The sequence below is a fragment of the Strix aluco genome, chromosome 19 (assembly GCF_031877795.1).
Source record: "Strix aluco isolate bStrAlu1 chromosome 19, bStrAlu1.hap1, whole genome shotgun sequence".
Lineage (NCBI taxonomy): Eukaryota > Metazoa > Chordata > Aves > Strigiformes > Strigidae > Strix > Strix aluco.
The window spans coordinates 15,303,820-15,320,877 of NC_133949.1; the positions used below are offsets into that span (position 1 = coordinate 15,303,820).

A 17,058-nucleotide genomic window follows, 5' to 3' on the forward strand; every position below is an offset into this window, starting at 1 on the left:
CACTCAACATTTCTTAGGGCAGTGGAGACATAAAAGCCTCTCTGAAAAATGGGCACCAGATTACAGTTCAGGAATGCCACGTTAGATTTAGTCACTTGATTGTACCAGCAGTGCAAGCTCCCCGTCTGCAGAGCAGCACTGTGTCATGTGCGCAGCCCTCTGAAGCGCCCAGCGAGCTCACCAAGAACTACCAGGCAGTTAATACCCAGAATTTCAAATCTTTAGGCCTGCCAAGCAGCAGGAAAAGAATCTTGCACACAACCACCAAATTACCTCTTCCTCTGTACAGCCCAGAGCACATTTTCACCTGCGTAAGCAGCACCAATAATCAGGCCAAGCAATTCAGGACTTGCTCTCTGATCTCTGTTCCACCTCAAGGAGCGCCTGGCAGCATCCATTTGTCTGCCTTGATCCAACGGTCTCCAGTTCTCAGGAACGCAAGACAAACAGGTGCTGTTGTCCTTCTGCCGGCTGGAGGAAATTCAGAATATTTCAAGGAAACAAAGGGAGGCACCCTCCAAAGATGAAGGGCTGCACCGGCCAAAGACCTCTGAGAACATTAAGAAACAGCAAAATTTCTTTTGACCACCTCCATACAAGATGCTTACCCTGTCAACTGCATTCCTTCAGCTGCAAGCTCGATGAAATAAGGTTATGTTTTCTGCAAGGACACTTGTCCTCTCCCACCTTTTTCCTTCCCCATCATTTTCAAATGAATTGACACTTTATTTTACTTTCCACATATTGCAAGAGATCAGGATTACAAAGCATCAGCTGAATAATGTTCTGCACACACTCTCATCAGCTTCATGTGTTCAGATGACAGTGATGGGGACTATAAAAGCATGAAGACAGATAATCACTGCTTATGTCTGCAATTATAGTTCCAATAAAGTTTCTTCATGGCTCTTTAGCATTAAAGCCTTCGGACTGGTAACTAAATTGCTTTAATCTTTTTTCTATTCTATATTTTGTTATTTTCCTGTTGCGTACACATACTTGATTGACAGAGAAATGCCCCTGCTCAAATATTCACTGGAGATACCTACAAAATAAGAGGTCCAGAAATCTAAGCTGACTTCTAATAACTGCCACAAAATCAAAGCCACGCTCACAAAACTTTGGGGGAATCATAACTATGGAGGACTTTCAACTATCACTTTATTTGATCTGGAAAATTAATGATACAGGGGATGCAACCAGATGAAAAAGAGAGGGAAAAAAATTTAAAAAAAAATAAATAAATCAGAGATGATGATCACAATTCCCTCTTCATATACACATCGCCAGGCATGCTGCATGCATAACCAGCTGCTTTGATCACAGTTCACAGGATTATGGGAGTCAGGAATTTAAAGCACAAAGGTCCTGTGGCAGAAGACCCTCCCCAGGTGCTTTTCACTGCCACTCAGCCACCCCTGGGATCCGGGGCTGGCTAGGGCAGGAAATCCCCACTGGGTGGGCAGAGGGGGAACAGAGGCGCAGGGTTACGGCGCAGCCGGTCTCCGGTGCTGCGCTCCGCAGTGGAAGCACACCAGGACATGCTCCTCGTCTGTGAGACGGAGGAACCACCGCAGCCATCCCCTCGAGCTCCAACGGGGAGGAACGGCGGGCCACACAGAGAGGAACGGGCACGGGCCCGCAGCACAAAGGAGAAAAGCCAGCTTCCAGGAGCCGGACCATGGGGGCGGAGGAGCGCCCGGCATGGCTGAGCGCCCAGCTCTGCAGGGAAGAGAGGAGCCAAGGCTGATCTGGAGGCAGAGGGACTTCAGGACACCTGCAGCTTAGCATGCTTCCTCCTCTCCTCTCGTTACTGAGGGCACCAGGATCGACCCTGCACTGCAACGCGCCGCTGAGCCCATTTAAACCCACAGCCAGCCTCCCCGCTCGCCTCCCAGCGCACAAGCACTGCGCCCCAGGCCCCACGCTGGTTTGTAACCGCCATGTGACCGGCATTAGCCATAATTCATACCACAAACTACCTTTCACATGCTGCGGCCTAGCATCCTTATCTCACTTCCCCCTCCCCGAAGCCTCGCCTCGCTGTTCGGAAAACCCAGCACACAGCAGGAACCTCAGGACTCAGCAGTTACAAACTCCGCCACGCACCGAAGCGCTGGCACTCCAGTCAGGGCCTCTCTTATAAATTTTCCAATCAAAAGTCGTTAAAAACAAACAAAAAAAAACAAACCCCAAACCCTCCAAGACAAGTCGCATAAAGAAACAGCAGCATACGATACTGCTTCACTTCACACACTTCCTTCCCAACGTCCAGGGGTGCTGCGCCAACATCTCTTGCAGACAGAGGCGGCCGTTTACCATGTGGTAGCGAACCTGGGCATCAGGAAATGGCTGCGTTCTCTGCCAGGCTGAGATGCTTTGGATAATCCCCTGTTGTCCTTTTTTCCTCTGACCCTTGCCTCTCCAGGCTCAACAGCAGCATCAGTACCAGGCCCATCAGGGTCTTACTTGGGTTCCCACGTGCTATGCCAAGAAAGACCGAATTCTCAGTGGTCAGACCCAGCTAACAGTGGTCCTGGGACATTATCACAGCAGCTTTTACAAGGGGCTTTTTCACCAAGTAATATTTGAACAGGGTAGAGTTCAAATGTTAGGTATGCTGCGTATGCAGCAGGCCACCCATCCAGGGCTGGAATTAGAGGTGACCTACAGAAAGCAACGAGGGAGGAAGGTGAGCAGTCTACTAGAAATACATCCATCAAAAAAAACCCCAAACACCTTATACTAGGAACTTTTTAAGCAGGGGGAGCGCCAGCTGCAAGATGCTGACATCTTCTGCCGTAGCTGGCTCAGCAGGGCTCGTTCGGGAGAGTTCTCACACGGATCCTCAGGACACAGCAGAGAGCAACAGCCTGACACCATCCAACACAACGGCTGGTAGCAGCCCCGGACCTAAAGGTGGGGCGATACCCCCGTGTCCTCAGAAAATTCCTATCATATTTCACATCCCAGCATTAACTTCAGATTTCTTTTCAATGTTTTCTGTTCCCTTCTGCAATTCACTGAGCACACAGCCCCACTATAGGCTTTGTAGGTCTGCCAAATACAACACCAGAAGTAGGCAAATTTCACCAGCAAATGAACATCTTTATACTAATTTACAACACTTTGCAAACCTTTTGCAAAAGGATAAATGCTCAACGTATGTACCAGGCTCTGTGCACAGCTCGGGCTCAGAGCACAGAATAGCACCGACACATCCCCGAACATAAATGATTGATAATGTGTCCGAATGAAAAACTATACAGAAGTTTCACTCTTTCAGCAAGCACCGCAGAAAAATCACCAGCAACGTCCCCTTCAGCAACACCTTTTTCCAGCAGTGCAAACAAACAGCAAACCTTCTGCCAGTGCTGAGGGTTTGCAGCCAACAAGCTTTTGCCACAAACCAAGCCTCCGATTTGAGCAATACCTCTCACTCCAGGGGGATTTATGGATACCTGGGACAAACGCTCAGCTCCTCGCAACCTCTTTACACACCACACCAAGTCACCCTTCGGGAAGATTCCTGAACAATGTTTATTCAGCAATTGCTATAAAAGCCTCTACTGACTCTCTGTCTAGCAGGCATTCTGTTTCCACCAGCATGCAAGAAGCTGGAAGTCTTGCCGGCACATCGCAGTCCCTATTTTAAATAAACCAGATTTTCAAAACACTTCACCCTGAGCTCCTCACCTGCTGTTTGATGCCAAACTGACCCACAGAACAACAGAAAGATGAGCTCAGAGTCAGGAGTAATAAAACACAAATTTAAACAGCCCAGTGCAGGTTTGGGGACGCTACAGAAGGATTTCATATCCTCCGGGCAACACCAGCACTCCCAGCCCCGAACCACGAGGACTGGAGCTGCACCAGCACCCTGCCCACGTTCTCAGCCAAGGAGGCCTTGCTCCAGCCATATCTCATAGCTGTACGGCACATCCAGAGGAAAATAAAACCAAGAGGACTTAACAACTTCAAACCATGGGAACTACTTAATTCACTAGATATTAGTTTCTTTCCCCCACCCCACCATTTTCCCTCCCACCTGCCAGGCCACCTCATTACTGTCACTCTGCATCAGTTCTTGCTACAGTAGTTTTCTTGGACCTTTGCCCCTTCAGTCAGCTTGAAACCTCTTCCCTATTGTACATCAGAGTCAATGGGAAATTAATGCAAGTCTTTGCTGGGGGGAGGGAAGGGCAGAGGGAACGACGCTTTCTGCTGCTGTCAATACTGCTTTTCCTTCACCTTTCTTGCCACGTACACTTCACCAACATATTAAGAAGCCTTGTCTGCATTTAGCTGTGCTTGCTGAGGTCTCTGGAACTATTCCTCATGTGTAGAATTGCATAAGCCTTAGCAGAGTAGGGTCCTTCTTTATAATACAGAGTTCCTGAAGTACAATCTTAATACTTAATTTAAGCCTACTCAGTCACAACAATACACCCAGCTGCAGATGTCCCAGCACGAGGAATGATTGAGCAGAGAAGAACTTCCTAACATTCTTCAGATTTTCTCTGCACTTAAAAAATAAAGGAAAGCTTTTCAACAGGACAGCAGCAAAATGCCAAAGTTTAGAAGTAACTTATTAATACCGCATGCTGATCTGACTACAGAGATTCACATTAACTTTCAAATTACTCAGCAAACCACAATTTCTACAGCAATAATGTCTTAGAAACCTAAGCCACGTTGAACACTACTCACATAGTTTACAGAATTATTCCAGTGACTAAGGCAAATAGAATGTGTGATTGCAGGGCTAGAGACTAAATTAAGCTTAGACAATGATTTTTAGGTTTGGTTTTGTTTTTTTTTTAAAAAAAAGTCTGATGCGACATTGACCTTGCAAACACTTTCTGAGGAAACAGCAGATTAATATTTCCTTGTGAATGAGATCCTCTGGTGGAAGGGGGAAAATGAGAGAGAGATCAAACTGGCTATCTCTGAAAGAGAAGTGATGGGACTGACCATATACAAAGTACTGTCAAATACACAAAGTAATCTTTTAATCTTTTTCTGCTACAGGCTCCACAGTTCAACAAAGCATTTAATAATGTGCTTTTAGTCCATCCTGATTCAGCAAAGCACTTACCCACATGCTTATGCCAACTTAAGTATATGCTTAAGTGCTTTCACACAATAGGGACAGAGAAGATTCAGGCCCTGCAGATGAACCATTTTCTGAAACAAGACATTTTTCCCTAAGATGACTGGCTCTATTTACAGCTTCTCCTCCCTTTACAGCATGACCCAAAACGTGTTTAAAGAGAACACTAAAATACAACTGAAAAGTCAAATAACTATTAGGAACAGCAAAGACACCTATGTATGGCTTAATGAAATAGAGAAGTTGTTCTTTTTCCTTTTCAGTATAACATATACCTTGATCTACACACACCACGTTACCCTGTTTCAATAGCTCTCCTCTAAAAATAAGTTACAAGTTCCCTTAATGCTTTGGATTTCACAACATTTATGAGACTATCACCAGAGTCAACAGGCTAAAAAAAGAATCCATTAGCAATAACTGGCCTGTCACTGGCAGTGACAAATAAATGAATTTGATGGTTTTAGATCAGTCATTAGTAGACCTACCCCCGGGCTGATAAAGGCTCAGCACTTTGCAGACGAGATGTACTCAATCTGGAAGCAGAGAGGAAGGCACAAGGGTGTTAGCATGCTGCTCTCCTTCCATTTCCCTGACCTCCCTCATTTCGGACCCTTTCCTGGCGTATCCAAGCAGCAAGGTCTCGGTGCAGATAAGTCACCTGGTTCTAGGTGCCATTAAAAATAATCCAACAGTACAGAAAAGCTCAGGGAATGTAGAATCCCCTTTAAAAAAAGAAACTAAAACAAAAAAAATCCCAAATTAGATGATGTTCCATTTTAATTTTTAGGTAGCAGCAAGTCAAAGTGAAGGTAAGTACATCAGAGCTATTCTTAACATGAAAGACATCCTTAGGCAATGGTAACAGAAATACATACATTTTACATAAGTACAAGACAGTCTGGGGGGACTAAGGACAATGTGAGCTATCTACCCAAGTCGTTGGGGAGAAGAAATAAATGTTTACCTCTCCAAAAACAACAAACTTACAGAAATCCAGCTCTGCTCCTGCTTCTGACAAAACTCACTGCGCTCCACAGAACACCTTGCACAGCCACTTTTTCCTCTGGCTGCCAGCATCCACGACCAGAGATCATGCTCTGCCTCAAACAGACCGCAGAGAACAAGAATCTGAGCCCAGGAATAATGGGTTTCAGAACCCTGATCCTCTACTATCTGAGAAGACCTGGGTTGATTAGTCAAGACTCAGACTCATTGACTTTTCTGACTGACCATCCAATGCCAGAGGGAGACAAATTCTAGGCGTAGCTTACCCTGGACAAGGGATCTACATCAAGGCTGGTGGAACAAGAAGCCCAAATACTGGCCATCGAACATAAACAGAAATCCCTCATACTGTCTGGTAAGGACTTCATATTTCTCTGCATGCAGAAGACACATCAGTATTAGGGTACACATCTATGCCCAATGCCAAGAGCAGGAAATACTTCCTCTCTTTACTCCATCCAGACCTGCAAATGCAGGGGAATTTAAAAACAAGAAAAAAAAAAATCACAGGGAAAAGGTCTGACCTTGCTGCTCTTTACAGCCTGGTAGGGAAGGAAGGGTGGCAGGAAAGGAAGACTCCTGAGTTCTGACACTGTATTCAGTTCACATTCTTTTGAAAAGGACTTCAAAGTCTACCCGATACTTAAAATAAGATGGGAAGTAGCGAGACTAACCTGGAGGAGTTTACAGGCAGAAGCAGGGGAGGAAACAAACAACAGAACTCTTGATTATCAAGGTCCATCATTTGCTTTGGAATAAAATCTCTCCCTGCTACTCTGGCTCACGCTTATCAGGCAGCCAAGGGATGCAGACACCCCACCCACAGTTAACTTAATTGGAATCAGACATCCCAACCCACTGGTTCGCTTCACAAAAAATATCCCAGTTTAGCCTGGGTGTTACTCTAAAAGGGCATGCCCTCCATGTGCTGCTCCGCAATAGCCAGCTTCACACGGGTTTAACCAGCAGCAGCTCAAATGAAAGGAGAGTTGTTGACACTGTTTTCTGCCCAGGGAGGAACAGATGTACACAACTGCACCTCTCCCAGTCCACGTGCCCAGTCAGGCAGGAAACCAGCTAGTCCACAGCCAAGGTACGCAGTTTGCAGATACCCTGACTGCCTGGAGCACAGCGCGCCGGAAGCAGTTATCGGTTCTGCGCTGACCTCTGTTAGAGTAAGATCCATCTAATAAAAACATCAGCATGCAGCATCACCATCTGATAATCGGACATAAGGCTTCCCTCACCAAATAAAGCCCTTCTGCGATTTTGTGATCGAGTGGTCACCAGAATACCAGACCCAACCCACGTAGACTCGATCCCAAATGAAAATACGCAACCCTGACAACAACCACCTCTGCTCTGGGTCATCAGCAGACGGGACGCTATACACCCATCACCCAGTCCACACCGGCGAGCTACCGGAGCAGCTCCAGCAGCAGCAGTTGGCTTGCCCTTCCTGAAGGGGAAGGATGCAGATCTACAGTCAGCAGGTCACATCCACAACGCTAATGAACACCACCGAACACTACTATGAGTAGCTCCAGCTTGAGAATCGCTCGAGCAAGTCAACAACCATATGAAGCACATGCAGTGTGCCCCTGTAGTAAGTGCTGGGAAGAACAGGCACCTCAGTCCCATCCTGGAGGACCCGGAGCGCAAAATGCAACTCAGTGTGTAGCCTCACTTTGACTGAAGTTTTATCTGCCTCTGTTTCATACACGGCTTTCCAAAGCAAAGCATCCAAATTTCTATACCAGTAAGTCACACGAAGATATTTTCATGGCCAAGGAGCTTCTTCACAGACTAATGCTGCTGTCCTTTTGCTCTTCAGGTTTGGTTTGGTTTTTAAATAAATCCCTGAGGCGGGGGGTGGGGTGGGGTGGTGAGGGAGGAAACTGCTTACATTTGAAAATATCTAATGAACATGCTAAATTTGATAAGGCTTCTCCAACCTAATATAGCAGCTAATGTCAGAACTGACAGGCTATGTATATTAAAAAGTCAAATTATTGTAGTCTTCGGTATTCAAAAGGGGGTACAAAACTACTACCCCACCTCCCGTCACTGCTGCTTTTTAAGGATTTTTAAGTCAGCAGAGTTATAAACGATCAACTGTTACAGAGCGCCTTCCAGCACTTGGAAGCAAGACAGATTTTATCAAGGAACAGGAGCCGCGAGAAAGCATACGTATATTTTTTTCATCTTGCTGTTAGCCATATACTAGAACCTCAACAAGTTAAACCCCCGCAGCAAATTTCCTAAAACAATGGCTTCAAGTCGTCCTGGACTTCACAAGGAGAGCAGGATTACACATCACGGCATAATCCACTGGAGGCAATCACCCAGGATTTTCTGCAAGGGTCATTCTAAGAAAATCAGGGAAGAATGCTCTGCTGTTACAGCCTGCCACTTCTTGCTCAGTAACCAATTTGCATCACCAGAGAGGTGTCAAATCATGGAGATGCCGTTTAAAAAGCCCAAAAGAAAGCATTTTACTGGGCTATGGTTTGAAAGGGGAAGACTAGCCAATTAAAATGAATCAGAAGCAGGGAAGGAAGGAGAACAAATTATTGTGCGTGCACAAATAAGTGAGCGTGACCCCGCAGACCACAGCGAGCACGTGATCTGGCACAGGAGGCGAAGGCAGCCAAGAACCAGCGCAGCCACTGCCCGCTCAAGGGTTAATCGTGCCGAGGCAGGTCAAAAGGGCTCCCGAAGGAAGGGGATGGATGGGGGGAAGCTCTGCTGCAGCCTTGCTCCCACCTCAGCACCCAGTCACTGCCAGGATGATCACAGGAAAAAAGCCCAGTCCCCATTTTGCTAAACGTACCAGAAAGGAAGACTGCTCAGGGGAAAAAAACAATAATAAAAAAATCTCCCTCTCGCACCTAGAGAGAGAGAGACAGAGACATTTCATTAAACGCCATTAATCTCCACAGACCCAAGCATTAGCTAGTTAATTAGACTAAAGTACAGTCACATTTTAACGCTGAGCATTCGCTATTCAACTGGGATAAACGAACAACTGAAGTCCAAAACCTTCATTCAGTATCTAATTAAAAAACAGAAAACCAAAAATCCAGATTATGGAATGTTGTGCAGAATAAGACATCATAATTGATGTAAAATCTGTTCTTTCTTGCATCTGATTTTCTCCAGTTTCCTAATAAGGCTCCTTTCAATCCTAAGATTTTTTTCCAAGTGCCCTGTAGAAATCCCAACACTTTAGAAAGGACAAGTGTGTAAAAAGCAGAAACAGACACTGCTGACCTCTCAGGAGAGAGCGAGTTCCTGCTAAGAGTGGAATCCAGCCTACGTCGCAGGATTTGCCCCACACTTGAAAGATGTCCGCTACCAAAACCAGGGGGGAAAAAAAAAAAACACAACCTACGTGGAGAAAAACAAACTCCCCTTTGTAAAAATGACCTCATTTTGCATTCTTTGAACACGAAAATTTAACTCACCAATATCCTCAGCATAAGACATGCCCTGCTTTTTTTAATTGTTATAGAAGAAATCACATGGGACAGCTTAACAGCTCTGTTGTAAGTGTTATAAACTTTTGCAAATAACACTGTAGAAACAGATAACTGGTAATTGAAGACAGTTTAAAATGTAAATAAGGCTTTAAAAAGGTATTGGGAAGGGGGAAAGGAACATCATTCACAACGCAAGATCATCTTCATACTTTAATTATGAAAGCCTTCAAAATTCTGAAAACCGAGTTCTATCTTAAGGACAGCATTAATCCAACGACATAATCCAGAAGCCACAAACCCTACGAACTATAAACTCCTTGCTTAGTGCAGAAGCAAGCCAGGCACGCCATTAGTCACTAATTAGTTATTAGACATGTCCCATGAAGAAAAGAACCTCTAAATATTTGTCTACATTAGTCTGGGTTAAAATTCTGCAAGTTTTGTTCTCTTTTTTTTTTTTTTTTTTAATCTTTTTAAGAAATCACTGGCACCTCTCCTGCTATATGCCTAGGGTTTTTTAATTATACATCATTCTTCCTAGATGCACAATATATAATATTTAACATTATGGTTCCACAGGCTATTAAGCTGCTTGTTTTCACCAGGAGCTATATGCAACAAAATTGTTAGGTTGAACTTGTTCAGGTAGTCTCCTGCCACCAACTTTAAACCACTTTTCCTTATTGACTTGCATCCACAACTTTGCAGCCTTGTCCTTCCATGTTTTTAACAGAATACTGAAGTAACCCAGGATGACTAGAGCGTATACAAGTGGCATACACCAGCTAAATTAAGTTCTTCCAACAGACTCTCAAAAACAAATTAAAAAAAGAAAAAGTCAATTACAGAAGTTTATTTTCAGCCTCTGGCTTTCAATATTCAAGTACAACTGACTGCCCATTTGGATTTGAAACCGATCTGCTGTTTTCCTTAGGCACAGCCTAAAACCACTTCTATTCCATAAGCAACTCCTCCAGAAGAAATGGCACCCAGGGATGCTTCAGACCAAGCACGCAGACAAAGTTCCTCTGCCCATCGCCACACCGTCTTTGTCCCAGCGTGGAAACCAGCCGCGCTATAGCAGGAGTGCCCTGGAAGGAGGAGGTCACTTCTCCAGCCAGCCTGATCGGCTAAGAGACTTAAAGCTCATTGTTTCACTGTTCCCGCAGAAGAATACCCCGTGGCCTGAAGAGTTCAGAGCTTCATCAGAAACTTGCTATCCAACGCTTATTAGTCTCCAAACACATCTCTCAAGTTATACAAAAGAAAATTTGCAAACAATGAAGGCAGAGATATATTCCCATCCATCACAACCACAGAACTGAAAGCTCAGCTCAAAACAAGCCTGAAGTCTGCACTTAATCCAAACGCTCTTCATAAACACCATGCAAAACACATTGCGTAAAACAGCACAACAAACGCGAGTAACGCGGCGACCGTCTCCCGCCAGAACTAGAGAAGTCGCCGCTTTTCCGCCAGCCGCAACTGAGCGGGACTCTGCAAGGAGACGGTTAAACCGGAGACACGTAATATCGCACAAAGCAGCTCTCCTGTAGTTTCACAGCCATACGCTGATACCCTTAAGACGCCATGCACTCCGGCTTTAAAAGCTTTCATTGCCAATTCCCTGTTTGAAACCTGAACTGCCTGGCAACAATGATTCTCTGTGTGCCTAAAATCCTATTATCGATCCTCCTACTTACCTTAGGCTGTGCTCGTCGGGGAAATGCAACTTTAGGGTCAATCTGGGGAAAAAGAAAGGGGAAATCAACAAGATAGTTTTTGTTGTCAATTTATATTATTTTGTTTTTAAATCACTGAATTATTAATCCCTCATTTCTCAGGCTTGTAATTCAGCACACTGGGTCATCTAGAACTACTCTGGAACTGATGGATCACAGTCTGGGTTTGTCGGGGGGGTGGGGGGGTTGGCAGGGGGAGGGAGACGGGAAGAGAGGAAGAAAACACCTCTTCCATACACCTCCTACATCATCTTCTGGGCAACAATCTCCGGTGGTGCTCAGGGAGCTCTGTATTAGTCTTCGGGTGCTGCCTCTACAACCAAAAGGGCCTGTTAAATGTTATCTGCGTACTCTGGGGGTCGCACAGAAAGATGGCCAGAATTCCTCATCAAGATCTTAACCTATTGTTTTTGACACCTGCACCTTCCTTCAGTTCAGTTTGGGGTTACTTTTATTTTTCTGCTTTGTTCTGTCAACTGACTGGCAACACCACATGAAAAAAGAAATGCAGAACACAGAGTCAAATTATTCACATTTCAGTTATTAAAACTAAAACATTAGAAGGACTACAGGATTATCCTTCATAACAATGTGCCAAATTGTTTGCTCGCCATCAAAGAATATATGTGAGCAACGGAAGACTACGAGGGGGCATTTATGGGAAGGGGTGGGAAGAGAGGAGAGCAAGACATGAACGAAACACACAGGCATTTTAAACCAGAAGAAACCAAGTTCTTAAAGATTCTCCATGAAGGAGTTACCTAAAGTATGCTTGAAGGAAGCATGCCACCACAGAGACAAAAAGGAAGAAAAAAATATCTTTGTTTTACCCCATGCTCCCTTGTTTTAAGATGCAGCACTGACTGCCATCGCGCTGCATAAATCAGAAAGCGTGTCCACTCTGCAATTCCAAAATGCTAATTCTGCAATCTTAAAAACAACTTCCACACGGGTCATCTTTAAAAAGCGACTCCTCTCCACCATTCAGAAAATCACTTAAAAAACAAAAAGACACCACCGCAGATGCGTGGCTGGATGTAAATAAAAAGCATACCTTTTAAACAACTGCCCAGCTCCAATTGTCATCTTTAAAAATGATCGCAATAAAGCGTCTGCGTGCTGCTGATTTCACCTCTGGTTTTTAGCAGCATCTGCACGCAGACATGTTCTAAATAAAGACTCTGGAAAAGGATGTTTTAAAGGACTAAATCCTACCTTAACTGTGCAACTTGCTACTGCTTTCAGTGTCATCTTTGACTACGTAACAAACTGATGAGACTAATCCTGACTGTGTTAAGGCGTATTTAGAAGTAGAGGCTTTCTTTAACAGTTTGGTTGGGCTTTTGTTGGGTTTTATTCCTCCCTCAAGCTAACCCTGGTTAAGAAAAGGAGATGTTTCCATTTGGTATTGTTATTCCTGTGGTGATAAATATTCCTGTCACTGATAAATAACCACGGGCCTCTCCTAAAAAGCAGTTCTACTCAATTAATTTGTCAAAATTGGAAATATCACAAACATCTGATGTGCAACTGATAAACTGATTTGTCTACATCGGATACAAATGTAGTATCTTGTTTAGGACATACCTGAGAAATGAGCGATTACATGCCACTTTATTGTTCAAAAAGCATAGAAAGTAAAATTATTTATCTAGAAAGCTAACCTTTTCATAGAGATTAACATTATCTACAAACATATTCAGCACTGACTAAGCATTTGTCTACTGGGGAAATACAACAGGTACGGATTTTCCACAGCGATACCCAAAGGTGGAGGCAAATATGCACATTTCTACATTTGCTTCAAAAGCAAAAGTTCTCTCAACAAAGAACAGTCCCACCAGCAGGACATCACTGCAAAGTCCCACTGGCAAAAAGTTGCAAGAGCCATTAAACTCTAAAGCAACACATTCATTTTTGAAGGTCAGTTCAAAGAGCATGGAGTTCTTTTTGCACCACAGCGACAGCCCTTCTTAAATGACTGAATTTTCCTTCAGGAAACCTTTTGGATGAACACCATCAGCGTTTGAAGATGAACACTAGCAATCAACATGGCAAATCCATACCTTTTGCATATCCCTGTCAACTATTCAAACAACAACCAAAATAAAAAAAAAAAAAAAAAAAAATCAAACTTCTACCAAAAAAAAAAATTAGTTAGTTAGGTACAATTCTACTTACTGTATCTACAAGTCCTCTAGGAAATGACTATAATACTATTTCTGATATGAATGGCCATTACCTAAACAAAGCTTTTAACGTAACTGTAAACAAGAGCGACGTTTCCATGCCAATACCCAACCGATCTGCCTCCTGTGCTGAACGTTGAAACAGAGTCAAATGCTATGTTATACTAAAGAACAGTTACTACAATACGTCTACAAATAAACGGCTGAAAGGGAACCTGGCTAGTTTTATCTTTTACTTTTAAGCTGTGTTACTGATTCTAAGGTCGATTTCTTATTTAGATTGATTCAATCATTATCACACAATCAAAACTGAAGCAAATTTGTCCTGGTCAAGCTTTTCACCCCTCCCCCAGAGAAGAGCAAATTAATACATTGCAGGGACTAGACTGTGATACAGGAAAAAAGCTGGGGGAGGACCTAATTATAGTCAGAAATATGACAGGGTGTCCTCCCATGATTTATTTTTTTTTTAAACCCTCGTTCAAGATACTGTTTGCCTTTGTTCTTCTTATCTAAATTTATCTTTAAAAACACATAGAGAATATAGCTATACACGAAAAGTCTGGTGAGTTTAATCTCAGGAGCACAGTTGAATCAGTTATCTTACCATATCTGATTAAACCTAAAATCAAATTATTAAGGCATGTGAAAGCATGGGCTACGTGTTCAGACAAGCCTGGCAGAATTTGTAGGTCGAATTAAAACACTAGATTCCACCTGCCTCTACGAGAGCTTTGGGCTTTTTGTTTTCAGATAATTTACATTTTTTTAAAAAAATCATACACTCATGTTTGCTCCCTGCTTCTTCTATTCTTCATTTAACTGTATCTCATACACACAGGCACCCACAAGATGTTCCAGCACCGAGACAGGACTCCTCCTACCACCATGCTCATGTTAAAATAAAACCTTTACGATCCACAATATATACTATAAAAGACAGTTACAGCAACAAACACATTCGAAACGTCCAGCAGAAGCTCTCTGCCAGACCCTTAAACCAACACGATCCTTCCCTTCCCAAAACACAACCCCCTTCAGACCGATCAGTACCAAAGCAATCATGACCTCTACCAGTGTCCTTCCCCCCTCCCCTTCCAGCTTTGCCGAGGCTTAAAATTGCAATAAAGTGAGAGGCACAAAACTTCATCTTTTTGCATGGCCCTGGTCGCAGGGGAAAAAAAAAAAAACACAGGGCCTAAAGCTACACACGCTTGATACCTTTTGTTTGACCCAATACTGAAAATGCCGTATCAGGTCAAGGGGCAAACGCACGCGTGGATTTTTTTATTAAAAAGAAGGAAAAAAAAAAAAGGGAAATGTGATGTTTATTATAAAAAAACAGCTCAGCTGAGTCTCATGAGCGTTTTCCTTATGTTATCCACTGGAGACTAAGTGTAGCAAAAAGCTCTGGAGAAACAACAACAAATTAGGACTTGTGCCTCTCTACCACAGCTACTCTCGAGCTCTCGCACAGCTTTCCATAAATTAATGCCTGTGTTTCATAAGGGCCCTGACATCACAGGTGAGGGGGATCTCTCCGAAAAATGACTTTGGGAAATGACACCAGGAGCAGCTTTTACAATTTGACAGTAAGTCACTCCCACCTTGAAACGCGCGCACCAATAAATAAATAATCAATCAAAAGAAGAAGAAAGTTCCCTGCGGAAAGCATTCTGCAGCGGAACACCAAAAAAAGTTGGATTTCACTCTACAATTTTTTCAATGTCACCGCTCGATAAAATATAAGGCTGGGGGAGGAGCCATCGGTCGGTATGGGTAAATTCAGATTTAAAAAAAAAAAAAGTTACCGCTTTCTGTAAGTTAGAGGCAGAGTTTAAGGGAAAAAAAAAAAAGGAAAAACCCAACCATGCGATTCAATGTCCCGGTTCAATGACAGCTTGACACCGCCCCGCAAAACCCCCGGCGAAGCGGCAGCTGCGGGCGAGCGCGGGGCGAGGGCACGGTCCCCGTCACACCGCCTGTCCCCGCAGCGGGGGGCGGGCAGCCCCCGCAGCCCCACGCAGCACCTACCGTCTTGGAGTCCAGCTCGTGGTGGGGCTGAGCCAGGACTTTGTCTACACTCGCCGGATCCGCGAAGGTAACGAACCCGAAGCCTCTGCGAGAGACAAAGAGCGAGGGGATGGGGGTGTGGGGAGGGGAGGGGGGTGATGATGAGAACTAGAGACGAGGAGAAAAGTCATAAAAATAAACGGCTGTTTCCCCCCTCACACACACACACGCACCCCTCGCCCACAGCCCCCCGGGGGCACCCCGACACCCCTCCGCCTCGCCAGCCGCTTTGTTTTCTCCTCCCGGCTGGGGGGGGGGGGGGATGCGGCGCGGGAAAACCTCTCGAAAAGCCCCACGCGTGGGGTGCCATGAGGATTGGGGGGGGGGTGGAAAGAGGATTGGGGGGCGGAGGGGGGGGGGGGAGCGTCCACCCGCCCCGACGGCAACTCGCGAAGTTTTGTCAACGCGCCTCGGGTGGGCGGCGGTGTTACCTGGAGCGCTTGGTGGTGGGGTCCCGCATGACCATACACTCCCGAATTTCTCCGAATTTGCTAAAATAGTCTCTAAGGCTGTCTGCGGAGAGAAAGAGAAACACAGAGGCAGAGGAGGGGAAAGGGGGGGGGTGGGGGGGTGCGGGCAGGCCCCGGCGCGGCGGGACGCGGCCCACGCGGGGCGGGACGCGTGGGGGAAAAAGGGGAGGGGGGGGGGAAGCGGGGACGGGGAGGGGTGCGGGGGGGCGGCGGTGCTTACCTGGTGAGGTTTGCCAGCTGAGGCCGCCGATGAACATCTTGCTGGAGGGAGAGAGGAGAGCGGAGTTGAACGCCGGTGCGGGATCGGCCATTTTGACGGGGCACCTCACGGCGGCGCGGAGGGGCGCGGAGCGGGGCGGTGAGGAGCGGGGCGGGGGGGGGGGGTGGTGGGGGGGCCGGCCGACCGGCCGGCCCCCCCACCACCCCCTCCCCCGCCCCGCTCCTCACCGCCCCGCTGCCCACCGACTTACCCGGGGTCGTGCTGCGCCTCGCCGGGGCTCCCCGAGGTAGCCTGGCTCCCGTCCGCCTCCATGGCCGCGCGGAGCCCGCAGCGATCCGCGCCGAACGAGAGCCCCTGAGAGGACCCCCCCCGCCCGCCCGCCCGCCCAACCCGCCCCCCCCTGTGCCCGGCTACGGGGCTCGGTTCGCTCCGGTTTGCTTTTCCCCTTCCCTTCCCCCCTCCTCCTCCTCCTCCTCCTCCTCCTCCCTCCGCTACCGGAGGATCTCACTGGAGAGGCGCTGGGGAAGCAGCCAGATCCGTCACACGTGGGATCGGCTTAGCTCAGCGCCGCGCCGCGCCGTCCCTCCCTCCCCCCGCCGCCACCATCCTCTCCTCCCTCCATCCCTCCCTCCCTCTCACTCCCCCCCCTCCTCTCCCCTTCTCCCTCCCTCCCTCCCGCCCCCGCGCCATGGGGCGGGGCCCGCCGCCGTCGCGTGGCCCTGCCGTGACGTCACCGCCGCGCGCGCGCCCGGCGAGCAGCG

The 17,058-nt window shown here is 46.4% G+C and overlaps 1 protein-coding gene across 26 annotated transcripts in view; it reads right to left on the bottom strand.

The window, feature by feature from the left end:
- Nucleotides 1–16,652, bottom strand: part of MSI2 (musashi RNA binding protein 2) — a 255,628-nt gene extending 238,976 nt beyond the window's left edge. For all 26 annotated transcript variants that reach the window (XR_012625799.1, XR_012625797.1, XR_012625798.1 and 23 more), the window contains exons 1-5: nt 16,548–16,652; nt 16,298–16,338; nt 16,039–16,120; nt 15,569–15,653; nt 11,307–11,348 (exon numbers count right to left, since the gene is read on the bottom strand). Coding sequence is in view for 21 of the 26 variants with exons in the window: in XM_074845694.1 (XP_074701795.1) it covers nt 11,307–11,348; nt 15,569–15,653; nt 16,039–16,120; nt 16,298–16,338; nt 16,548–16,609 (312 nt within the window). In the remaining 5 variants the exon portion in view is untranslated. The remainder of the gene's footprint in view (nt 1–11,306; nt 11,349–15,568; nt 15,654–16,038; nt 16,121–16,297; nt 16,339–16,547) is intronic.
- Between the last annotated feature and the right edge of the window lie 406 nt (nt 16,653–17,058).